The sequence below is a fragment of the Anolis carolinensis genome, chromosome 3 (genome assembly GCF_035594765.1).
Source record: "Anolis carolinensis isolate JA03-04 chromosome 3, rAnoCar3.1.pri, whole genome shotgun sequence".
Lineage (NCBI taxonomy): Eukaryota > Metazoa > Chordata > Lepidosauria > Squamata > Dactyloidae > Anolis > Anolis carolinensis.
Window position 1 is genome coordinate 139403846 of NC_085843.1, and position 26833 is coordinate 139430678.

The window sequence follows — 26833 nt, forward strand, 5'->3', positions numbered from 1 at the left end:
AGGTTTATATATTTGTGGAATATTCAGGGTGGGAGAAAGAACACTTGTCTGCTAGAGGCAAGTGTGAATGTTGCAATTAGCCGCCAATCACCTTAATGTCAGGGGAAAACCTTTTACCTTTAACTTTAATCTAGGCCATGTGATTTATAGACATGTGAAATAATATGTTCAATTTGACAAAAAAATGGGTGACCAGGGGGCCTGAAATCTTGCTTTTTCAGGCCCCCTGAAACCTCCCTTTCTTAGTTTTCCAATATATCTCACAATCTCTGAAAATGCCTGCCACAGATGTGGGCGAAACGTCAGAAGGGAATGCTTCTGGGACATGGCCATACAGCCCGGAAAAAGGCACAACGACCCAGTGATTCAGGCCATGAAAGCCTTGGATAACAACCATGCTTTTCTTTGTTATTTCAGGGTTAGTTGTTCATAGCAGTGTCTTGACTGCCCACTCCGCGTACCACGAATCCCGCTATACTCCAGGCGCCAGGCCTCCTTCCTGGCGGGGTCCTGAGGGTCGCCTCAGGCCGAAGCAAAGTGACAGCTTTGACCGGCCTATCCTCGAGGCGGGCGACACTCTTTTCCCCGCCCCCCGCACGGAGCTCCGCCTCCTAAAAGAGCCGAGCCCTTCCTTCGGCCACGCCCCTTGCCTCGCGCCCCTGAGTCCTTCGCTCTTTCTTTCTTTCCCACGGCAGCAACAGGGCCCTGGCAGAGGGAGGCGCGTGGGCGCGACGTGGGCTCCGATTGGTCGCGGTGCCCTCCCTCCCAGACAGGCAGGGAGGGGTGCGCGCGCCAGGGCTGTCACGTGGGTGCAGGGCGGAGGAGCTGACGAGAAGGGGGAAGAAGACTGGGGGGGTGAGGAGAGGAAGGGGAAGAGGGAGAGCGTGTCACTCACTTCCTGCGGCGGCGGCGATTGGCGGAGATGTGCCCGTTCGAACCACGTGATGGGGCGCCCAGGCGCTTCCCAATTGGTGGTTCCCGTGGTTACGAGGAAGAAGGGGGCGGGGCGTTGGCAGCCGTTGCCGCTGAGGTAGGAGTCGCGCGGCCGGCGCATTAGCAGCGGCCTGTGAAGGCGGCCTCGCTCCTCGGCTTCCCTTGGCGAGCCATGGAGGACGCCGGGGGGTGAGGTGAGCGCCCTGAGGACGGCGGAGGCGGAGGGCAGGCAGGGAAGGGAAGGGAAAGGAGGGCGGCCTTGGCAGGAGGATGCGCGAGTACAAGGTGGTGGTGCTGGGCTCGGGCGGGGTGGGGAAGTCGGCGCTCACCGTCCAGTTCGTGACCGGCACCTTCATCGAGAAGTACGACCCCACCATCGAGGACTTCTACCGCAAGGAGATCGAGGTGGACGCCTCGCCCTCGGTGCTGGAAATTCTAGACACAGCCGGCACCGAGCAGTTCGCCTCCATGAGGGACCTCTACATCAAGAACGGGCAAGGCTTCATCTTGGTCTACAGCCTCGTCAACCAGCAGAGCTTCCAGGACATCCGCCCCATGCGCGACCAGATCATCCGTGTCAAGAGGTGAGAGAGCGGGAGGAAGGGGAAAAGGGGCCCCGCCCAAGACCCCGGGCCCTTCCACACAGCCATATCACCCAGAATATCAAGGCAGGAAATCCTACAATACCCGCTTTGAACTGAGGGCTCTTTCACACAACCATATATTCCAGTTCAGAGCAGGCAATGTGGGATTTTATTCAGCTGTGTGGAAGGGGCCCATGTCTTCCTACCTCCTTTCTCCGAGGGGGCGTCCACACTGCGGAAGGAATGCAGCTTGGCACCGCTGCAACTGCCCTGGTTCTCTGCTGCTGAGTGTTGCAAGGCCAGGATTCACAGCAACTGCATTCCTTGTACAGTAGTGTCCGTGCACCCCTTGGCCTTGGGTTTTTACTCTTACGCCCCTTCCACACAGCTGAATAAAATCCCACAGTATCTGCTTTGAACTGGAATATATGGCAGTGTGGACTCAGATAACACAGTTCAAAGCAGATATTGTGGATTTTTTCTGCCTTGGTATTCTGGGTTCCGTGGCTGTGTGGAAAGACCCTTGGTGCCTCCAGCACCCCTTTCTTATGTATTTATTTGTTTACTGTATTTATACCAGAAGCCCAAAGCAGAATTCAAAATGATCTTAATAGATCAGAGAGATGGGCCAATACAAACCGAATGAAGTTCAACAGGGACAAATGCAAGGTACTCCACTAAGGCAGGAAAAAAAATGAAATGCAAAGATACAGAATGGGGAACGCTTGGCTCGACAGCAGTACTTGTGAAAAAGATCTTGGAGTCCTTGTGGAGAACAAGTTAAACATGAGCCAACAATGTGACGAGGCAGCTAAAAAAGCCAATGGGATTTTGGCTTGCATAAACAGGAGTATAGTGTCTAGATCAGGCATGGGCAAACTTTGGCCCTCCAGGTGTTTTGGACTTCAAATCCCACAATTCCCAACAGCCTGATCTAGATCCATGGAAGTCATGCTAGTCCTCTATTCTGCCTTGGTCAGACCATACCTAGAATCACATTGTGTTCAATTCTGGGCACCACAATTTAGGGGCGATGTTGACAAGCTGGAATGTGTCCAGAGGAGGGTGACTAAAATGATCAAGGGTCTGGAGAACAAGCCCTATAAGGAGCGGCTTAAAGAGCTGGGTATGTTTAGCCTGAGAGGAGACATGATAGCCATGTATAAATATGTGAGGGGAAGTCATAGGGAGGAAGGAACAAGCTTGTTTGCTGCTGCCCTGCAGACTAGGATGTGGAACAATGGCTTCAAACTACAGGTAAGGATATTCCACCTGAACATTAGGAAGAACTTTCTAACTGTGAGAGCTGTTCAGCAGTGGAACTCTTTGACCTGAATGTGGTGGAGGCTCCTTTGGAGGCTTTTAAGCAGAAGCTGGATGGCCATCTATCGGGGAGGCTTTGAATGCTATTTTCCTGCTTCTTGGCAGGAGGTTTGACTGGATGGCCACAAGGTCTCTTCCAACTCTATAATTCTATGATTCTACCCCACCCCTCTCATCCCCGAAGGGAGACCCAGACTATGGCAATAATTCAATGCCAGGTTCAGACAATAACAGTAAAACACAATATTATAAAACTGTAAAAACATACCAGTAATAAATAATCTTTTAGATCAGGGGTCCCCAAACTAAGGCCCGGGGGCCGGATGCGGCCCACCGAAGCCATTTATCTGGCCCCCACGGCACAAGGGCTGAAGGGGGTTGGTCTAAATGACCCAAGGGTTCTCTTCTTCTCTTACAACCATTATTATTATTATTATTATTATTATTATTATTATTGACACAACAACATTGTATGACACAGCAAACAAGATAGATATGCTGGATTTTGTTTCACAAAAAATTATTATTATTATTATTATTATTGTTAACATTAAGGCTGGGTGGCCATCTGTCAGGGGTGCTTTGCTTGTGCTTTTGGTCCGCAGAGGCAGAAGGGGGTTGGACAAAATGGCCCAAGGGGTCTCTTCCAACCCTCATTATTATTATTATTATTATTATTATTATTATTATTATATATTAACATTGAGGCTGGGTGGCCATCTGTCAGGGGTGCTTTGCTTGTGCTTTTGGTCCGCAGAGGCAGAAGGGGGTTGGACAAAATGGCCCAAGGGGTCTCTTTCAACCCTTATTATTATTATTATTATTATTATTATTATATATTAACATTGAGGCTGGGTGGCCATCTGTCAGGGGTGCTTTGCTTGTGCTTTCGGTGCATAAAGGCAGAAGGGATTGGACTCAATGGCCCAAAAGGTCTCTTCCAACCCTCTTTTTTATTATTATTGCTGTTGTTGTTGTTGTTATTATTATTATTATTATTATTATTATTATTGCTCGGTGGCCAACTATAGTCCGGCCCTCCAATGGTCCGAAGGATTGTGAACTGGCCCCCTGTTTAAAAAGTTTGGGGACCCCTGTTTTAGATGATTAAAACATATCAAAGGTCTAGCACCAACTGAGCTTTGTAAACATTAAACCAATTGTTTTCGCCGTTTTTATACAGGTTCCGTCATACTTATGGGTCATATTAATCCCCAAAGGCTTGCTTAAATAGCCACGTGTTAAGATTTTTTCCTGAAGTTTAAGAGCGAGGGGGCTGTTCTGATGTCACTGGGGAGGGAGTTCCACAGTCACAGGGCCACCACTAAGAAGGCCCTGTCTCTTGTCCCTGCTAACAGCTCCTGCGATGGGAGCAGAGCCAAAAGCAGGACCTCCCCAGAAGATCTTAACAATCATACTAGATCAAAAAGGTAGATATGTTAGGAAAGGCTTTTCTCCAGGCTTCAATCAATTGCCAGGCTCTATTTTTCCTCTGCCCAGCCCTTCTTCCCTCCTCCTGCTGGCATAGGTAAAGGTATTCCTCTGACATTAAGTCTCGTTGTGTCTGACTCTGAGGGTTAGTGCTCATCTCCATTTCTAAGCCCAAGAGCCAGTGTTGTCCGTAGACTCTTCCAAGGTCATGTGGCCAGCATGACTACATGGAACACTGCTACCGTGTTTCCCCGAAAATATGACAGTGTCTTATATTAATTTTTGCTCCCAAAGATGTGCTAGGTCTTATTTTCAGGGGATGTCTTATTTTTCAATGAAGAATAATTCACGTTTATTGTTGAACAAAAAAGTGAACATTTATTATATACTATACAGTAGTTGTCATCACAAACCAACATAACCAGACAAACTGTGCATCCTATCAAGAATTTCTTGTTACTACCATTATTTCCATGTACAACTGGTATGTACATTTACCAACTCTGCATGCTCTGGTGTTCTTGTTTCCAAACAAAAACCAAAGGTCTTACTTTTGGGGGAGGCCTTATATTTAGCAATTCAGCAAAACCTCTACTAGGTCTTATTTTCTGGGGATGTCTTAGATGACATAGATGCCCCCCTAAAACCAGCCTGGGTGGCCCACTGACTCATTCTCTCTGCCTTCCACTCTCTGCCTGTGGGTAAGTGTCTAAGGGCCCTTCCACATAGCCATATAACCAGAATATCAAGGCATGTAATCCACAATATCTGCTTTGAACTGGATTATTTGAGTTCATACTGCCATATAATCCACTTCAATTTGGAATTTATACAGCTGTGTGGAAGGGGCCTTAATGCTTCACTGCAGCTCCTTCTCACTTAACCTATTTCTGTGCCTCCAGAGTACATTCCTGTTTGGTGTCCTGAACAGGGGTCTTGGATGTGAAGATACTCCTCTTCGCCCATATTCTGTGCACTCCCCCCCTCCAGTCTTTGCATCCAGATGTCTTTGGGCCCTTCCACACAGCCATATAATCCAGAATATCAAGACAGAAAAACCCACAATATCTGCTTTGAACTGGGTTATCTGAGTCCACACTGCCATATATTCCATTTCAAAGATGTGGCATTTTATTCAGCTGTATGGAAGGGACCTCTGTCCTCAGTGCCCTTCTCTATCTCTTATTCTGTTTCCCACGCACAGAGCTTTCCTCATTCCGTTGTCGACTCCTCTGTGTTGCATCACTGGCAGCTTCCACAACTTCTTCAACTCTTGACATCCATAGGGCCTACAGTCACCTGTCATTTGCTGCATACCTTATTTATAATCTGAATTTCTCTTAATGTTTTGAATGTAGTGGTGTCCCTTCAGTGCCCTGTTCCTGTCACGTAGCTCTCTAATTTTGTAGGGCATTCTGTGTGCCTGTGTTGCCGCCTACTCGCACCATGATGTGCATGAACCGATGAAGCCTTGCCTACGCATTCCAAGTATGTCCTGGACGGGTGGCTTTGGATTTCTTCTTCTCTGCCTCCAAGAGCAGCCTAATGCTGTCTGAAAGTGTTAGAACTAAGAGGTGTTCAACAGTGAAACATGCCGTCTCAGAATGTGGTGGAGTTTCTCTGCCTGGAGATTTTTGAGCCAGGCTGGATGCCATCTATCAGGAGTGCTTTGATTGTACTTTTCCTGCATGGTAGGAGGTTGGACTGGATGATCCTTGGGGTCTCTTCCAGCTCTGTGATTCTGTTATTGTAACTTACTTGATAGGGTTTAGTTTTCTCCAGCTGACTAGGGGTTGGGGTTTTTCCTCTTCTCTGTGTAATTATTTGTTGTGTAAGGTTTAATAAAAAAGGATTGCACCAATATTTTTCTTCTGAATCTTTGGCATGTGGTCTAGATGGAGGAAGGTATGTCTGGCAGAGATACAGTTTCCCCCCATTTCTGCACTGGGGAAAGATTTGTCTCTTTCCCCTATCAGATTGAAGTTATTGAGGCAAGATGCTGTAATCCTCCTAAATTACTCCGAAGAAGGTAATTCAATAAAATGCATTTTTTCAAGAATTCGGTTAGGATCTTCCTTAAAAGGATACATCAAAATTGTTTTGTCTACTAATGTCCATTTATCTCCACACCCATCTGTAGAAGAATAAAGACTTACTTTCAAATCACCCTACCCCCATCATATAGATTCCTATAGATTCCACCTCTTTAATTTTTTTGTCTGAAAAATCTGAATATATCTTGCTTTTGTACCAGTCATTTGTAAAACTTCCCAGAGAAGGTTACAGTGAACACAAAAAAAGGAAGCTTATATATAGTGAAATAATACTGTAGTGGATAAGCATCAGTAACCAAATGTAACAGGAGACTAGGAAAATCTGGTTTTAAAATGAAAGCTCTTACTCAGGTTTTGGAATTTGGGGTGATGTTGAACTGTTAACATGTTGTGAATGTTAACAACCCTAGCTTAGAATAGTGAGGAATGCAGAAAGTTGCAAGCCACCAAACTGCAAAGTCGCATAATTTCCACTCCTGGTCTAAACACAAATTTAAGACCTAAAAGACTTGAATGCCCTAAGTGCACAATATCTTCTCTGGTCTTGGAGGTTAAGCAGTGTCAGCCCTATTAAGTACTGAACAGGGCTGCTTCTACTTAACCTCCAAGACCAGGGAGGATATGGTGCACTTAGGAGATCACCAATGAATATCGGGTACTAGGCTATATTTAAGAGGAAGAAACTGGTAAAACCATCTTGCCTAAGATACCCTTTGAAATTCATGAGATTTTCATAAGATGACAGGTGACCTGAACATTCAGACACAGAGTAGATTCATTGAATGATTCATTATATGTAGTCTGTAGATTCACTGGATTTACTAAAATATAGGACTAACATTCAGATTCAAGAAACACTTTTGATGCCATGTGTTGCATGTCAGGGCATCCTTCTGCAGTTCAGGCGTGCCACCCTACATAAATGAGTTTTCATAAGGCAGTGGGTGGTGCCTGGTGGGCCTGCTTTAGTAGTTCAACCACAGGGAAGTTTCTCCTTTGTGCAGTTTCAGTTCTAATCTTGCACTGAGAACTCAAGGAGGCCTCCTGAGAATTGCATACTAGGGAAGTTGATGAATAATAATAATAGAGGCAATTAAGGATCAGGGAAAGTGCCTGTAGGTTCTAGAACAAGGAATAAATTGAATGAAACAACTCAGCTAATTCAAATTAAGATTGTTACACCTAGTCACTATTACATGGGTTTCAATGGAATGTTGTACTTATAGTAGAGTCTCACTTATCCAACATTTGCTTATCCAATGTTCTGGATTATCCAACGCTGTTTGCCTACCACCCCGATCCACAGCTGTTTCTCTAGGCAGCAAGGATTGAACTTTTATGGATTTAATTTCCGACAATGTTGCTACTATAAGTTCATTGTATACAATTCTATCTTTATTTGTAATCAATTTGTTAGTAGCCAATGGTTTTTTAGTCAATGTTTTCAATATATTGTGATTTTTTTGGTGCCGAAATCATAAATTCAGTAATTACTACATAACGTTACCGTGTATTGAAATGCTTTTTCTGTCGATTTGTTGTAAAGCATGATGTTTTTGGTGCTTAATTTGTAAAATCATAACATAATTTGACTTTTAATAGGCTTTTCTTTAATCCATTATCCAACATTTTCGCTTATCCAACATTCTGCCGGCCCGTTTATGTTGGATAAGTGAAATTCTACTATATCTCCGAACCTGATGCTGAATTAGGGCTGGAATTTGACCGTTCTCCGGGCCTCAGTGCAATTTTTATTTTGCCTTGTAGTGCAGCAGAAGTTGGACAGGTGCAATGTATTGCAATCCCTTTCTTAGAACAGTAGTTATCTTCTTAGCAAAAATGTGGCCTGTTCTAAAAAAAAAAAAAGTAATCTAATTAATTGTAACCAATGACATTTGCAAGTATAGATGGTCTGCCTTAAGATTGTATCTCTTTGGTTATGGATATAGTAGGACACGGATAGTCCAAACATCACAATACAGAGGTCCTTTCTAACCTCAATAAGTCGTGTGTTTTTCTCCACTGTAGTTGAAATCCAGTTGGTGGCAATATTGATAGGCATACAGGTATTTTTTAGAAAGTCCTGATCAGAATACTTTTAACATTTTTTTGTTCTGTTAAGCATGCTACAGTATTTCTCAATATTTTGCTAATGTGACCAGCTGGTGGTATTTTATTTATGAATCTTCTGTCAAAGGCACAGAAATAAAATGTTCATCTCCCTAAGGTTTTTTCTTTAGTGTTTGTGATTAGAACACACATCAAGACCATCTTATTAAGCACCAATTTCTCTTTCTCCTAATTTCATTAATGTTATAGGGCTTCTATTATAAATCTAATATTTCACTTATTTATGTATTTACTGTATATACTGCTTTTCTCACTCCTGTGGGGACTCAAAGTGGTTTACAACATAATAGTGGCAAAATTCAGTTACACATACGTGTAAAACCAAATCATATATCTAAAACAGTAATCATATAACTATACATTAAATCGATAAGACTATTAAGCATGAGATGAAAACATTTAGACATTAATAAAAGAATTAAAAACACCTAATATAAACATTAAAAGCACGCAATCCATATAACAGTAGTACTTTTGCACTAGCACCTAAAAAACAAAGCTCACTATTTTGTTTTTTCTATATGTGTTTTAATGATTCCATTTTCTACAAGATGATTCTGGCTGTGGAGTGATCCGTAGTCCCGAAATGTCCATCTGTGATAAATGTTTTGTTTTCCACAATACTGTATATACGTGTGTATAACTTCAAAGGTTTTGCCAAAAAACCCAAAAACTTGGGTTGATTTATCCACAGATCAATACTGGAAACGAGAGGCAATGATTTTGGCTCAATGAGCTTTGTGCATCCCACCATTTTGGTCACTTGAGGTAGAGATGAACAATAACAGCCATTTCTAATAGAGGCTTCCAATAAAAGTGAGGAATTTGAGGTCAGCAGTCTTCAGTTAAAAATGAAAACTGAAAGTTAAAATAAACTAGAAGTAATTAGATATCGGCATCAGAACTTTCCCTTGAGCTCGAGGGAGGCTGCTCTTCCCACTGCTCCACTGGAAGCACCCCACAGCAACCAGTCTGGAAGGAGTCCCTAGAAATGGAAATTGAGATAGTTTGGGATGATATAAATTAGACATTTTACTGTTATCACATCACTTCTACTGTAATTTTAAAGAGCCAATATATGGAATACGTTTTAATGTTTATATTTGAAAGTGCTTATTGTACTTTAAAGGTTATATTATTTGATGTCGTGTCCTATGACTGGTACAATAAACCATTCATTCATTCATTCATTCATTCATTCAATAGAGGCTTCCTGTATATGCTCCTCCACATCGCTACTGAACACAGCTTGGACAGAAAAGGTTAGGGAGAACTGTGTTTCTTTCTCATGAGCACCATTTACCATTGATGGCCATGGGCGTTTAAACAGCAATGTCAGTCATGATTCCCATAATGACACCACATCCCTCACATGCACACTCCTTGCGTGTCTCTAAATTTTAAATATGTCCTAGATTTTACCCTAAGTCAGCCCTTAGATTTTACCCTTGACTTTTCAACATAACAAAAAGTATAATTTTGACCTCAAAGCCTGCCTTTCATCAATACATGAGGTCTTTAATTGTGCACATTGTTGGCAAAACACTGTGAATCCAGATTGCTTCTATACAAATGAAAGAATGCAATTCCACCTTAAAAAAAATTCCATCTTTTGAGCTAGATGATGTACTTGGTGCTGGTGGATTATTCATGTTAATACTAGTCAGCATACCTACGCTAGTAGCGACAGTTGATAGCAGATGGAGGGCTGCAGATTCTTCATGGTTGTTCTAGGACCGGCCAGTTCATGTGACCAATACTGTGTCAAGATGTAGATTGAAGAGTGTTCCTTCTAGGTATACAGTGTTTCCTCACTTATCGCGGGGGTTAAGTTCTAGGACCACCCGTGATAAGTGGAAATTCACGAAGTAGGAACACTATTTTAATTTTAATATTTATACAGTATATTATTTTATTTACCCCATTGCCGCTGCTTCTCCTCCTCAGGGCTGCCCCCTTGCTTCGGCCCTCCCATGTGGCTCTGGCTGCCTCTGCCAGGGAAGGAGGAACTCAGCTCTTCCGAGTCCTCCACGTCTCCTGGCATGGCCGGCTGGAGTGGCAGCAGAAGAGGAGTGTGGCCGTTTCTTCCAAGCCCTTCTGCCACCCGCCCGCCCTCGCTCACTCACGGAGCGGCGTTCCTCCTTCCCTGGCAAAGGCAGCCAGAGCTAGACTCCTCTTCTGCTGCTGTTGCCACCCGCCCTCCATTGCTCACTCACAGAGCGGTGTTCCTTCTTCCTTGGCAGAGGCAGCCAGAGCCACATGGCAGGGCCGAAGCAAGGGGGAAGCCCTGAGGAGGAGAAGGAGCAGTAATGGGTTTAAAAAAATAATTAATAAAATTTCCCGCGGAACAGTGAACCCGCGATAAGCGAACCACAAAGTAGCGGGGAACACTGTATTAGAAAATGGTCAGAGATTACATGTCAAATTATGGTGCCTCTATTAATTTAATAGTTTTTGTAAGGAAGGAATACTCAGAGGTGGTTTTGTCCTTTTTCTGAAATATAGTTATAATACAGTTATATAAGCATATATGTTGAAGAGGAAAAATACTCAAATTTGTAGCGCATGTAGAAACCTGGAGGGTTCTGGTTGTTGCATAATTATGTTTCCTAATCCTTGTCGTCTATGAAATTTGCAGAAAGATTGTGTCAGTCTTTAAAAAGCTATTTTCTATACCATTTTTAAAGAAGCTGAAGATTCTTTTGGATGTGAGATCTTGTTCTACTGAAAAGTTCATCTGAAATTGTAAAGTACATGGTAGTTGTATAGACTATCTTAAATTCCCCATGAATCCGAAGACTATTTTGCATGTAAATGTTTATAGGATCACTTCAGAAAATTGCTTGGATAGAAGTGACAGCTGTATTACTTGAAAAATTAGGACTCAAATAAGCAATCAAGAATCTGATTGATAGGCAGAATCAATTCACAGATTTCCTGATAAGTATAAAAATTATATTTAATAGTGGGCATTGAGTTTTTGTATAGTTCCAAAACATTTTCTTTAAAAAGCAAAAGTGAAATGTAAAAGAGGCTAGGTGGCCATCTGTCAGAAGTGCTTTGATTTGTTGTTTCTGCATGGCAGTGGTTGGCTCTGGTGGTCTCTTCCAACTCTAGGATTCTATAAAATGTTTTCGATTGTGCGTTGCGTGCTCATTTCTAGAGAGTAAATATATGGATTTTTAAAGAAAATAATTGTCTGAGACAATGCACTATTTAACCCTAAATGGAAACATTAGAATCTAAAAGTATGGTTATGTTTTATTGGAACATAAACATGTCCACCTACATGTCTGGAAACAATACTTAATGCAATGTAAATGTAGTCATCACCAGTGTGGGAAGAGATAGCTTTTGCAATAGATCATGAAAATCATGTAAAGTACAAATTAGTTCCAGCTTGTTCATACTAAGAAAATGAGTTTCTTAACACACATAGATGCTACCTAGGTAACATGTACCACAGAATTGTAAAAAGAAGTAAGGAGCCTAGAGATACCTTTAAGACTAATTTATTTCTGCACAAACGTCTGGGGATCCAGTCCACTTCTACAGATACATGGAATAGAGCTGCAGTAGACAGACATATATGCAAACATAAAGAGTGGAGAGTTAGTATTCAGTGTTACAAAAATGCCAAATCATCAAAGGTTTGATCAGAGCTAATACTTTCCTAACAGTCAGTCAGTCTCTCTCTCTCTCTCTCTCTCTCTCTCTCTCTCTCTCTCTCTCTCTCTCTCTCTCTCTATATATATATATATATATCCTTTTTTCTTATGGTGGAATATGCATAATTAGTCTTTTCCAATAGATGTTTCTCTCTTGTGACGATATTTGTACTGTTTCTGTACCATCTCCAAGACAATGAATTCTCTTCCATAAATGTATTCACCTACCTCTTTGTTGTTGAGATGCAAAACTCCTCATCAACTTTTGTGAAACAAAATGTTACTATAATATAAAATGTGAGAAATAAAGAACAATATTGATGATTTTGATACTGGACAATAACCGCACTAAAGCCAGTATTCATCCTTGATGGTCCACACATACATTTTGCTCAACCTAGAGATTACAACACTTTTTGGTTTCTGATTAAAATTGACCAGCATGCAGAAGGACAAATCAATTCAAGCCGCTTTGGTTTTGAGACAGTTTGGACATTTTTCAAATGATTCCTCCAATAAATGTTTGTATCTGGAAACTATGTTTTGCCTCCTGGATATGTAAAATAAGTGTTAGGTCCACATATACCACCCAGGCTGCACATTTCCTATCCTTCCTACATGTCTTAACAACTTATCATGTCAATTTGTTCCATCCTTGCTTCCATTTAGATCTGTAGTTTTTATCTGTTCTGATAGAGGCTGATCACATGAAAGAATAAAAGTCCTTGTGCCCTCTCTTCTTTGGAGAGACCTTTTCAAAAGTATGTGTTGCAGCAGTGTGCTGTTACTGTATTGTTCAGGCCACAGTGGTTTCTAACTACAGTAGAGTCTCACTTATCCAACATAAGCAGAACGTTGGCTAAGCAAATATGTTGGATAATAAGGAGGGGTTAAGGAAAAGCCTATTAAACATCAAATTAGGCTATGATTTTACAAATTAAGCACCAAAACATCATGCTATACAACAAATTTGACAGAAAAAGTAGTTCGATACTAAATAATGCTACGTAGTAATTACTGTATTTACGAATTTAGCACTAAAATATCACAATTTATTGAAAACATCGACTACAAAAATGTGTTGGATAATCCAGAACGTTGGATAAGTGAGACTCTACTGTATATGAGTTTTGTTAGTTGTCTAGTGGAAGGAAGTCTTATGGGCTGTGTTCAATTAGCTGTCGAAGGCTTTCATGTCCGGGATCACAGGGTTGTATGTTTTCCGGGCTGTATGGCCATGTTCCAGAAGTTTTCTCTCCTGACGTTTCACCCACATCTGTGGCAGGCATCCTCGGAGGTTGTGAGGTATGGAGAAACCAAGCAAGGAAGGTTTATATATATATGTGGAAAGTCCAGGGTGAAAGAAGAACTCTTGTCAGTTGGAGGCCAGTGTGAATGTTGTGATCAACTACAACAGCCTTTTGTTGAATTGTGATGTAGAGGAAGGGGACTATCACAACAGGAGAGGCGGTAAAGTTCTGAGATCTGTAGAGAGGCATTTGGTTAACTTTCTGTTGCTACCATGATGGGAAGGCAGGCATACCTGTCTTTCTATCTATCTAGCAACAAGATACTCAGCTGAGGACACTAAAGGTCACTCCTGCCCAAACTGAATGTTGTTCATATACACAAGTAGGCATTGCAGGCTGCATGTAGCCTCTTCCCCACTATTTATGTGGCCTCCAAACATCCCTGTTAAAAATCATCTAGGTGAAACAAAGTAAATGCCACCGTTGGAAGCCCCCAGGGATAGTTGTTCCACTTTCAAATATATCCCAGCACCCCTCCACCATTTTTAACTTATAATAGTAGTAGTAGTAGTTATAGTAGTAATAATAATAATAAAAAACTTTATTTCTATCCCGCCCTCTCCCCCCATGAAAGATTCAAACATTCAATGCCGTAAAGTGCAGTCAAATGACCAAAATAACCAAAGCAACCATAAATAAAAAAACATATTAACATCCACATCAAGTAATAACTTATTAAAAAGCCCCCCCCCCCCCAAAAAAAAAAAAAACACAAGAAAGGGATTTGGTTTTCTTGGACTTGGAATGGCTTGTGGGTACCAGAGGCAGAAAATTGGGACCTAGAACTTGTACTGCCTCTCACATTGACTTGTCATATTGTTCAAACTGACAAAATGCACTGAACCAGTGGTTAGAATGTAAGATTGGGACTTGGGAGATCCATGTTTAAATCCATATTGACATTTCCTGGGTGACCTGAAATCAGTTTCTGCCTCAGCTTGGTTATTGTTAGGATAAAGTGCAGAGGAGGAAATTCATGTGTATCATCATAAAAAAATTGGTAAAAAGGTAGAATATAAATAGACATCATAATTTTTTAAAGCCAACCTTCAAGTAATGAATAATGAAACTGGTTTGTTTAAAACAGAGTTAGTCAATTGTGGTAGGTCTGGGGACACTGTTTTTGTGCTGGAATTCTCTGGAGGCTTTGTAGACTTGTAGAAAGTTCCATAATATTGCAAATGATCAGACATGTATTTCTGATTTTGAGAAAAAGTTTTCTAAATGTGTAAATATTGAACAGTGGAAGGTTTCTGTATTCTAGTTGAAAAATGTATTGCCATTCGTATAGCCTCCCTGAAGCTAATTCAGCCTCCTTTTGGTCAGAAGAAGGGTAATTCAAGGTGACTGGAGTAGCCAGATGCCACAAAGATAGTCTTGGGGGCTGCATGTTATCCTGAGGCTGGACATTCCCTACTCCAGTTTAAGCAAAGCTTGGCGATGAAAGAGTGAGCCCCACAGTTTATTGTGGCATATTCAAGTAGTGCTATGCTATACCCTAGTTTGGCCAATCAATTGCTTCATATACAGATTTATTCTCTTTAAAATATGTTTTCAACAAAGTGTTGTTTCATTTATTGAAGAAGCTGGTATCATAATGGGGACTTTTCTTGTATGATAGTCACAATTCCCAGTTAAGTCTGTTTTTGGATGCCTCTATTGTGAAATAAAGGAAGGGATTATGTCCCAAAGCAGTTTGATTGCTAGCTGTGAAAAAGTAATAAGTACTTTAAGTTGGAGTGTAATGTGTAAATGAAGCTAAACCTATGCAGCTGCATTTCAAGATTAGCAGGTCTCTTTAAAAAGAGACAAATGCCCACCCCTCCCACTGTAGATCCCTAGCAAGTGTCAGCATGCAAAACTTAGATACCGATCATGAGGCTTGTCTGGTTTTATTAGCTTCAGAAATTGCACTCTTCTTGTGTATACTAACATTTGTAGTATAAATATATAACCATAGCATAACCCAGCTTTGCTAGAAGAACATGCCAGGGCATCTCTTTGTCCTAGTGCTGTTAACTTCTGCATTGCAGCATTGAATAAAAATATTTAGTCAAGCATGAATCATGAATTGACTGCAGATGTAAAATCTTTCCAAAGTGTCTGCTTTCTAAAATCTTTCAGGAACAGCATGCACTTGGTACATTTCTGTGCAGCATGTCTTGATTTGGGAACCCAGGGGAGAAGGGATGTGCAACATGCAGAGACCAGTGGTGTGCAATCAACTTGTGGGGTTCACTGTAGCATGTGGGCAAGTGATGGCCTCTCTTCCTGGAAGCCACACTTTTCTGTCAGGTTGATTGCCACAGCCTTCTTCTTTTGAAAGCTTTCCAGCAGAATCAAAGACCTTGAAACATATATTTATCATCGACACTGTTACCCACCTCCCTTCCGAGTTTCTAGAGGGAGATTTGTCGATGATGGTTTAACAAGAATACATATTGGTAATAAACATAAAATAACTCTTAAACACAGAAACAGCATGTTGACTTGGGTTCTTACCCTAGAGCTCTATGCAGATAAGTTAGTTTTCCTTTTTTGTATTGTTAAATATAATTGATATTTCATTGAACTGTCCAGCTATCTGCCCTGTGAAAAAGTACAAAGCTTACTTATACAGAGGAATTATTCCTTTGTATCCTAGCATGGCTGAACTTGTAATTTTTCAATGTCAGAGTGGTTGCAAGAAACATAATCTCTCTCCCTCCCTCCCTCCCTCCCTCCCCCCCCTCTCTCTCTATATAAAATATAAAATATACTGTTCATTTGTAGGACTGAATTAACAAAATAACCATAGGTGCAAATGCCACCAAATTTGGTCACCATACACCAACACATCCAAAGTATGACCTCCACTCAAAAAGCCCTAAACAAACAAACAGGAATGAACATAACCCCCCCCCCCCCCAAACCAAGAATAAGTAACAGCACATGCACGAAAGCCCCCCCCCCCCCCCACGCAACAGAAGGGAAAAAACGGCACCAACCACCCATAGCGAACTGGATGTCCCTGCTGGCACCGGGTGATGCCCAGCCATGGAATCAGGCTGCGGCTCAGACACACACTGTACAATGGATGCAGTTAGGCCCCACTTTTAGCTCAGTTTGCCCTTAGCAAAGATGGTGGCCGCCCAGCTGCTTCTCCTCTCCGGAGGAAAAGGCCCATGTGTGCCCTTAAGCAAGATGGTGGCCGGCTGCCCTCGCCCTTTAACATCTACTGCATATGTGCTCCTGTTAAGGCTCTGCCTCTCCCCTGTTCCTTTTGGGCCGGGCCTCTACTTCTGGAATTTGACCGCCTTGGGCCCCGCGTTGGCCAACAGAGGAATGTTCTTTGCCTCAGTGGCCAGGACCATGGTGAGTAGCAGAATTCGCAATTTCAATTAGCAAGGGAAGACATTTGGGAAGAGATTCCTTCTGCACCCCTGGCTGCGTCTTGCTTAAAATGGCCCCCTCTCTCCCACCATGACCTTTGCAAAACCTAAGTTAACCTAGCAACTTTGAAGGCTGCATCTTAAGACATCTTTGATGGCTGGGAGTTGTCGTTTTCCTAGGCCTTCAGCCTCTTCTGCCTAAGAATGCAGTTAGAATAGAATACAACCTAAGCTTTTCATGTTGGGTGACATGCCAGGTGCTACAACAGGCATGGGCAAACTTGGGCCCTCCAGGTGTTTGGGACTTCCAACTCCCACAATTCCTAACAAACTGTAGCCTAGGAATTGTGGGAGTTAAAGTCCAAAACACCTGGAGGGCCCAAGTTGACCCATGTTTCCTGTCTTAAATAGTATATGTATACATACATACATATAGTATAACATATATGTATCATATAATCTGAGCTGTTAGGAATTGTGGAAGTTGAAGTCCAAAACCCCTGAAGGGCCCAAAATGGGAATTCCAGACAGGAAACAATCAGAGCCAGCAAACACCTCCCAAAACAGGATTCCAGTAGGCAGCCAGACTTTGAAGCTGCAAGGCTAATCAGGGAGATCAGTTGCAACATTCACACCTGCCTCAAGCAGACAAGAGTTCTTTCTACCACCATGGACATTCCACAGATATATAAACTCCTTTGTTACCCAGTTTGATTAGCACTGAATAGCATTGCAACTTCAAAGCCTTACTGCTTCTCATTACTTTATTTTCCATACCACCAGACTATGCCACAGCAACGCGTGTCTGGGCACAAGTAGTGTTTTATAAATATCTCCTGTTTCATAGAACTTTTTTCTAAAAGAAGTGATTTCTTAGGTGGTCTCTGCAAAACTGAAATGTAATAATAGGTCAATATTCCTTGAGACACTGTTGCAGAAATCATTACCACATTTTACTGCATAATAGTCACACACCCCTTTTTGGAAGGGTGTCTGACTATTATGTTTTGAAGAAAGCCACCTTTGAGGTGCTTATGTGGCTCAGAATAGAGAGGCCAGTGAGTGGGTGAACTCACCCACCTGCCTCTCCCTTCCAAGCTACGGAATCCTGCCCTGGCCAAGGCAAGCCTCCATAATTCAGGGATAGGAGACAATTAGGCAGGTGAAATTGTCCGCCCACTGACCTCTCCCTTACGAGCTATGTTTGTCTCCTCATAGCTATGAAGGAGAGAAGCAGACAGGCAGGCAAGCTCACTCGCCCAATTGCCTCTCCACCCTAGACCTCCATAGCCCACAGGATCGGACAGATGAACTTGTCTACCCACCCAATTGCCTCTCCCCTCCAAGCTACGGCTGTCTCCTCAGAACTCTGAGGTTTGCCTCGGCTGGCAACCAAGGAAAGCCCTGTAACTCTGAGGGGGCAGGTACGCAGGTGAGTGAAGCTTGCCCCCTTTGTGGTTGTTGTATGTTTTCTGGGCTGTGTGGACATGTTCCAGAAACTGTGTCACTCCTGACACAGGGAAAACACAACAACCCTGTGATCCCGGCCATGAAAGCCTTTGACAACACCTTGCCCCCTTTGCATAATAGTCACACTCATGAACTACAGGTGCAACTATTGTGTGAAGAATTCTAAAAAACCAGGACACCCCCCCCCCCCCCCAAAGTTGTGTGACTTATGCCATGGTGACTATTTTGAGATGAAATAAGGTAACTTCAGGTTTTTTTCCCTGTGTCAGGAGTGACTTGAGAAACTGCAAGTCACTTCTGGTGTGAGGGAATTGTCTGTCTGCAAAGACATTGCCCAGGGGATGACCGAATGTTTTGATCCTCCTTGTGGGAGGCTTCTCTCATGTCCCTGCATGGAGCTGGAGCTGATAGAGGGAGCTCATCTGCGCTCTCCCCGGGTTGGATTCAAACTAGAAACCTTCAGGTCTGCAACCCAACCTTCAAGTCATCAGTCCTGCTGGCACAAGGGTTTAACCCACTGCGCCACCGGGGGCCTCCAACTTCAGGGTATAACTAGTCTAAGTTATCACAAGGTCATTTATAAGAGAAAGACCCCAAAATTGAATGAATAAGTTGGATGTTGAGTAAAAGCCTAGGCACGTAGAACGAAAATGGTCATAACTGCAGATGTTTTTCTTCCACCTCCAGGTGTCTGGTTTTGGGAGTAGAGGCTGCAATTAATTTGCACACATCAGATGTCACAATTGTTTGTCCTAGCACATTTAAGTGCATCATTATTGTGGAGGTGTTAGCAGCAGCTCTCATACTTATCTTATGAAGCTTTTATGATGAGTCTTTGGAATCTTGGGGGGAAAAGCCGTATTTTTCTGGTGGAACACTGAAGCTGTTCATTGTGGTAGGATTAGAATTCTAAAGGGTTTGCAGCTGACTCCCAATGGATGAGTCAGTTTTGTAAGTTGCCTGCTTGTTTGTCATGCCAGTGTCTACAGTTATTTAGACAGAGGGGTGCAAGAAGGACATGCATGCACAGAAGGTTAGCTGACAGATTTGAATGCGTACTCTCCTTTTTCAGCAGGACTTAATATGCCTGGATAAGTATTTTGGGTAAGACTTGGTTAAGATTCTTTGGTAGTAGATCTCTTGTTTTAGATACAGGTCATGACTTGTGGTAATTGTGCCTTTATTGCAAGATTTTTTGACTATTCTGAATTCATTTTAAACGACTGAATGTGTGTATAGTGTAAAATCTAATGGTCTGAGTTTTGCTTGCTGTTTTATTTAATGAAAAGGAAGATAAATTCCTCAATTTAAAAGTTCTCAGTTTCTGTAGAGTCTGTTTCACGTTGTTTCAAAAACCTCTTTTGTTTTGCATTAACCTCCCAAGAAATCATAATCCTGTGGGAGGTTAAGGGACAATGCTTGCTGCTCTACTTCTTGCACTTTGGGGAAATTTTATGAAAGTAAAGGGGATCTGCTTATCGTCTGGGTTCCAAATTCCTGGAAAATCCTACTCATGTACAGCATGGTTTCCTTTTTTTTTACACCTTAGCCATGATAATCCCTTAGCCATGATAATCCCTAAAAACAACCGAAATCTCTTATGACTTTACTTTTCTTAATTTGTAAAATTCATACCAAGCTTGTTGCAACTCTAAACCACATCCTTCCTCTCCACTTGGAGGTTCATATGGATTTCCCTTATACATTTCTCAAAGTGGAGGCAATGTTTGTGTGCTGATTTTCCAAAGCACATTCTGTACATTTATATAGATGGGAACATTTTTCAATGCCTCTTCTATTTGTTTTATAAGTTGCATCACCAGTTCAGAAATTGTATTCAGTTCCAGGAAGTATAAATTGGGTAAGATTGCAATGTAAGTGCAACAAACTTACATCTAACTAACTCCTCACTTAACAGCACACCATGGTTATTTGTGTCCAAGCTTTAGATTTTCACACTCTTTCTTTGTATATTTAGATTGGCAGATCATTTATTTACTCACAAATCCAGAATGAAAGGCCATATTTAAGTGTAATTAGACATTCTGATTTGTAAGCAAATTATGTTTTTCACAGTCTAGTTCAGATTTGTGAGCCAAGGATGTGAGGGAGGATGTCCAAAAGGATGTCTAGATAACCCCAACACATTCAAAGAACGTGGATATGTGTGTTAAATGGGACTTTACAGTCTAGCAGCTAGCCCTGTTCCCCATCACTATGTTACATTCCCATATTGTGGAGAGGAACATATATTGTCTTTTTCTCATATGCTCTAAATGTTTAGGATGTATGGCTGTAAAATATGTAGGATGTATGGCTGCCAGTATGCAGTCTGGTAGGGGAGAGTTTGCTATTTATTTATTTAAAACATTTCTATTCTGTCCTTCTTGCCCTGAATGTGACTCAGTGTGGAGCACAACGTATATACGGCAAACATTCAATGCCGGAACATAAAATAAACCATAAAAATACATACACACTAAGATCAGTTGTCTTTACATTAAAACCATTATTTAAAACCATCACAAGTCAGCCGTGAAATTTCCTATTGCTGCCATTAATGCACTGCTCCAAAGGCTTTAAGTTGGACTATATAGTGGAATTTATGTTAATTTAAATTTTAGGGTAATGGTAGTTTTATTCCCAATGGGAAGGAACAAGCCGAGCTGAGTATACTATCTCCAGCCCAACCATCTTCAGCACAAGATGAGGTTGGAGCTCTCTGTGTATGTAGTTGTGCACATATGATTGAGAAGGTGGATTGCCTTCATTTTCCAATGATAGCTACAAAGTCCATTTGTGTATATTTTGTAAGCATGTAGAGTTCCATTTCTACTTTCCACTACATTTGTAGAAATATGGGATAGGCCTGTTTCCTATTGATGCATTCTTTTAAGAGCTTTGGCGTTATTAAATATATAAGAATAATGTTACGTTTTCCATTTTGGTATGTAGTTACTTATTTCAGGCTTCATCTTTTATAAGATTTATTTTCCCCCCAAAGTTTGCAAAGGATTTCAACTTTGTGTTATGCATCTTATTGCAGGTATGAAAAGGTGCCTGTAATCTTGGTTGGAAATAAAGTGGACCTGGAAAGCGAGAGAGAAGTTTCATCAAGTGAAGGAAGAGCCCTGGCTGAAGAATGGGGTTGTCCTTTTATGGAGACTTCTGCTAAAAGTAAAACAATGGTGGATGAACTCTTTGCAGAGATTGTCAGACAAATGAACTATGCCTCTCAGCCGGATAAAGATGACCCATGCTGTTCTGCATGTAATATACAATAGCATTCCAAATGATGGAATTGGACCCATTTCGCTGTGTTTTTGGTAAGGTTGTACAACTGGCTACTTCACTTCGTGACTTAAAGTTGGGTCTTGTGGGATAAGTCCAGAGTGGAGTTTCAGCATTAATTCTGAATGGAACGTTGAAGTTGATCAGTGTAGCAGAAGAATTGGGTATAAGCTTCTAAAGTTCACTTACCTGCAGCACATCTCCTACGCCTGCAACTCTGTGGTATAGCCAACAGTTTTACAGGGTGAGCACAAACAATGTGTGTTGGCTTTGTCAGACAACCGCTACAACTCTAAGCTAAGAGTTGGTGATGGTGAAAAGGAGAGCACCAGCAACGACCCTTTGCACTCTGCATATTCTTTACTGATAAGTAAAGGTTAAAAAAATGTGTAAGTGTGCATATTGAATTTCAGGACTTGTCACTTGTGGCCAAGTTCGCTCAGTCAAATATGCTAATCCCATCTTCAACACAAATGTTAGTAGGATTATTGGCAAACTGATGTGATTCTGTTTCCCCCTTCCCCAAATTTGATTCTTTTCTATGATCCAATAATGCGCAAAGGAAAATATTCTATCATTACTTGAAAGTAAAGTGAGGAGCTCTGAAAAGAACCAACGGCTTGTGAAGTGAACAGTAGGACATTGGAATGTGTTAAAATATTTTGCTATGCTGCTCAGAAATCATGGATTGCTTCGGATGCTGTTCAGTCAAGAAAACAAACAAACCCTCTGTTTACATAGCAGGCAATGTGTTCATCTCTTCACTGGACCAGGAAGAAGTGACTGTAATGAGGGTTAAAAAATGCTTAGCCTTACTAACAACGAAAGTTTTTAGCACATTAACAAGTACCACCTTGTAAGGAAAATGAAGCCATGTTGTATCCAGATGTTCCTTCTTGCAGAAACCTTGTGGGGACTGTGAGCATCCAGCATTCTTCAGTTTAAGAATACTAGTTTCTTTCTTGCCTTTAAGGGCTATGTCTTTGATGTGATATTCCCAACTAACCTATGGAATTCAGATTTGCCATTTTATAGCTTTAATGTTGGCAATTTCGTTAATTGAAATAACTGTGTGAAGTTACTTTGGCTCAGAAGTTAAATACACAATATTGTAATTCTGTATGTGAGCAAGAAAGGAGTTCTTGTCTTCAGTTGCCTAATTTGCTAGTCAGGTGCTGCCGCCATACAGTGATCCTGTTGCCCTGGTTATTGCTGTGACACGTAGTGAGTGAAAACATTGTTTTGAAATGGTGCTCAGCCTCTGATCTTAATTTTCATAGCAGTGAAATACATTATACTTTGCATGACTTAACAGCACCTCCTGTATCTATTCTGATGTCTTACAATCAGGAAGTTTCCAATCAGAATGTCTAAGGTTGAAATGCTGGAGTGATCATGTTGAGCTGGACTTTAATTGTGGATTAAATTTGGCCTTTCAAATGCAATATCATCACTGAGCCTGTGGTCCAAATGCCAACCCACCATTTGGTTTCTCAGTCTTGTGAAGTAGCTGTGTAGTCTGTTGTGTAGATGACTGGAGATGAGTGTATGTGTCTTGCGTGTTTGTATGCGTGTGTGTATGTGTTGGTGGGTGGATGTTGAACTTTTTACAAATGCTGTAATCAACTTGAGTTCTGAGATGTTTGCCTCTATCAGCAGAAAAACAACCTGCAATCTAAAGTGTGACTGAAGAAACTGAATTCAAAAACATGTGACAACACTTTGCCACTTTATTTCTTACACCGCAGAGTACTTGTCATTTAGTTTACTTTCTAGTGATTTAATAATTATTATGGATGATCATAGGCCACTATTGCCTTAGTCCTTGCATGATTTCTTTTCATAATCAAGGAAGCAAAGAGTGTAATGCTTAAACATGAAGTCCTACTCTAGAAATGTAACTCTTCTCCAAGCAGCTTGCACAGTCTTGAAAGTTGTGGCATCTTTCGTACATCTCATATTAACAACTTGCATGTGTTCGGGAATGGGGAAACTATCATCAGTTCACACTCCCTGAAATATCTGAGGAATGTTGTATAGCTGTTGATTTGTCTGTTGAGAAAATAACCAGCTTCACCGCTCAAGTAAGAATGAAATAGAACCTTAATTTTGATTGCATATTTTATCAATTTGATTAAAAAGAGTTTCTTGTTTTGCATGTCAGATTGTTAATGTAGTCATGATAGTGACATGAGTAAAATGAATGGCAGGCACACATGGAAGTTCTAGTAAAAATGGGCATTATTTTCATATAGAAGTTCTCACATAACGTGGTTTCAGAGTACTCCCACAATAACACTTTATTGCTGTTTTAGAGACGAAGCATTGTGCGTTCTCGAAAATGTATTTTCAGGAGGCAGATTGTGTGCTTCTTGGATCCTGCTTACATGGCTATAGTGGGACACTTAGGAATATATTTCATTAAAATATTTTAATCAGCAGGAGGGGTATTAAAGGCTATAGATAATCACATTACATGGATGCTTTTCCTCATGTTATGTGTTCAGGCAGTGGAGTAAATCACCGATAAAACGGGTGTCTACTGTCACTAGTTGTCTAGTGCCAATCTAAGCAGTGCCAGCGCTGTGTCGATTCCTCCCTCTTTTCTTGTGGTGCTGATTGGCCTCTTGCCCTTCTAGCCATAGATCTGGCACATCTGTCTTTTTATATTATTTCTCATTGGCTGACACAGACAGTAGATTTAAAGAAACCAGGCACCATGGTGGTCAGCCTTTTCCTCCCCCAACTGGGCCACTTGACAACCCTGGTTGGATGCCATTAGATGTATGGCACTTGATCTTCCATCAAAATGCCATTGCGACATTCCTCCATTTATAGATATCACAGTGTGGTACATTGGAAAATCTTGGAAGTTGCTTGTCGAGGATGACTGCTTATTTTTGTATCTTGATCAGATTCCAATGATAATCCATTCTTTTGGGTGTAACATGCCTTAAAATATTATCATTTGATCCAAAGACCCACTGTTCTTTAGCTATACTTGTAGAGCTTTGTATTTTTCTGCCGCTGGCATTTTTGTTTAGTTGATACTGTTATAGAAAGATACAACTTCTTTTAAAAATAAGTTTTTCCACTTAGAAAATTAGATCAACCCAACATCTGTTCTAAAAGTTATTAAAAGATAAGCTTCTCTCCACTCACCCACCCAGTCCACAGCTTTCCACTTATTGATTGCAGCTTTTGAGGACTTTCTTGGGCTTGCTCAGGTAGGACCAACAATTCCACTTTAATTCCACATCTGTTCTAAAGTAGCATTAGTTTCGGTGGGCAAACTTACCAGTATTTATTTTTCAACATGACACATGCTGCCTAAAGATGTTGTCCATTTAGGGTGAGGGGATTCATGGTTTTTCACCAGTCTGTAACTGAAGCACTGATTGGACTGTAATTGCAAAACCCCATGACAAAGAAAAATTGACAACTGCAGGGATTTGAAGGTGCATGATTCCTCTGTCAGTTCTTGATCAAGGTTTCAAGAAGGGATTGCAGTGTGTTTTTGAAAACTAGGTGAAATAATTGACGGTTTGGGATTTCCTAGAGTGGAATAAAGATATCTAATGGTTGATTATTGAGCTCTGTTACAACTGATAGCTAGGGAAATGGAGTACATTTTATAAGGTGTCAGTTGTTTAAATCAAGAGGTTTCAAAAGTCAAATTGTACATAGAGAACTCAATGCAAACTCAGCAGTTGTATTTGGAGTTAAATTATTTTAACAAATAAATTTATTTAATGAAAATCCTGTTTGGTTTCATTGTGTCATTGCATATGTGTTTTACTATACTGCTTTATTTATCTGGACTATAGTTAGCCTTCAAATGCCATATGATTTTAGGTGAGCAAAATTAAAAGAAAATTAAGGTTTTGGGGTGTTTGTGTGAGTGTTTGTGTGTGTGTGATCAGGGTGGCTTTAGTATTCCAAGGCGAATAAAAATATTTGCAATGCATATTGAAAGTGGAGGTTCTAGTAAACCTGAGCTTTCAGCTATTGCATGCTAAGCCAGATCACTAAATCATGGTGATTACAAATCCTGTCCCTGGAGTTTATATGACACTGCAAACTGACACTTGGTTCACTTCAACTTGACCGTCCTGTTTCAGCAGCGCTAGCACGAATGTTAACACAATTGTTCCAGCTAACTGACATTGATTAGCAGTTTCATTGTAGTCGTGCCAGTATGGTTATAATACGCCATTGTGCACGATAGCAGTGAGTGTTGGCTGGTTTTTGTTTCGGAGCCATGTGGGTCCTCAGGTGCCAAATGCTAGAGCCTGGCACATTGAGAAGGATATCTTCCACGGCCAGTTCAGCAAAGATTGACAAATGCTCTCAATTGTCCATAGTTGTCAGCTGGTCTTGCAGCTGATAACTGGCCCATTCATTCTATAGGCCAATTTCTACTGCAGCTTTGGCCCGAGGCCTTCTGGAAGCCTCTAGTATTATGCATCCATTTAGTAATATGTGTGGATTTTGCCAATGAGAGGAACTGTACAGGGCGATGTGGACTGTGAGTTCTCTTGTCCCTCCTCCCATTTACATTTCTATAAAGTGTCTAACAATGCTGGTCTTTTAGACTGCTTTATCAGCTTGCAATATCGAAGGGAAAACATTACTTATTTGGCAACTAGAGTAAAGTTCTCCCAAGAACAGTAAAACTGTATATTAACATTCCAACTATTGGGAAAAAATCACTGGAAGATCTAAATGGTAAAAATAGAACAACTACAGCCTTTGATTAGTTATTCTGACATTTTAAGCATGCTTTAACTCTGACATATTTAAAATGTATTTTCGTACTGTTTTTCAATCAAATCAACTGACCCACTTCTCTTATTTTTTATGGTTCATTTATTTCATGGTACATCTACATCCATAGGGAGCTGGGGTGATTGCTTCATTATAAAGCTTCCTTAGCCTGACAAGCTAAGCATTTCTGAACAGATTCATCTGGTTAAAATGTGTTTTGTTAACAAATTGTTCAAATTTGGAACTCCTTGGAACCAATTGCATTCGTTGGATTATTACTTTTACTCACTGGGTGTTATATTGTTTAAATCAGTGCAACCTCTGGTATATACGGACCTATTCTAGTCTCCAGACCACAGCTGCCAGTTCCCGGTTAATTTCCAGGAATGAAAAAGTCCACTGCAGCCAGTGGGCAGAAATGTATACCAAACCTTAGCACATCAGAGCCAGAATTGGTTGTCCCCCACATCAGATAGTGCTTGGTTTCAATGATGTCCCTAA

At 41.2% G+C, this 26833-nt stretch overlaps 1 protein-coding gene across 2 annotated transcripts; it reads left to right on the top strand.

The window, feature by feature from the left end:
* Positions 1-922: 922 nt before the first annotated feature.
* Positions 923-25324, top strand: rap2a (RAP2A, member of RAS oncogene family). 2 transcript variants are annotated; one of them, XM_062975543.1, is made up of 3 exons: positions 923-1517; positions 5681-5759; positions 21321-21460. In XM_062975543.1, the coding sequence occupies exons 1-2, from the start codon at positions 1204-1206 to the stop codon at positions 5736-5738; spliced, it is 372 nt and encodes a 123-aa protein (XP_062831613.1). In that variant the 5' UTR covers positions 923-1203; the 3' UTR covers positions 5739-5759; positions 21321-21460. The 2 variants fall into 2 exon arrangements, with proteins under 2 accessions (XP_062831613.1, XP_008105075.1); XM_008106868.3 differs by lacking the exon at positions 5681-5759 and having other exon boundaries at positions 991-1517; positions 21321-25324.
* The last annotated feature ends 1509 nt before the right edge of the window (positions 25325-26833 follow it).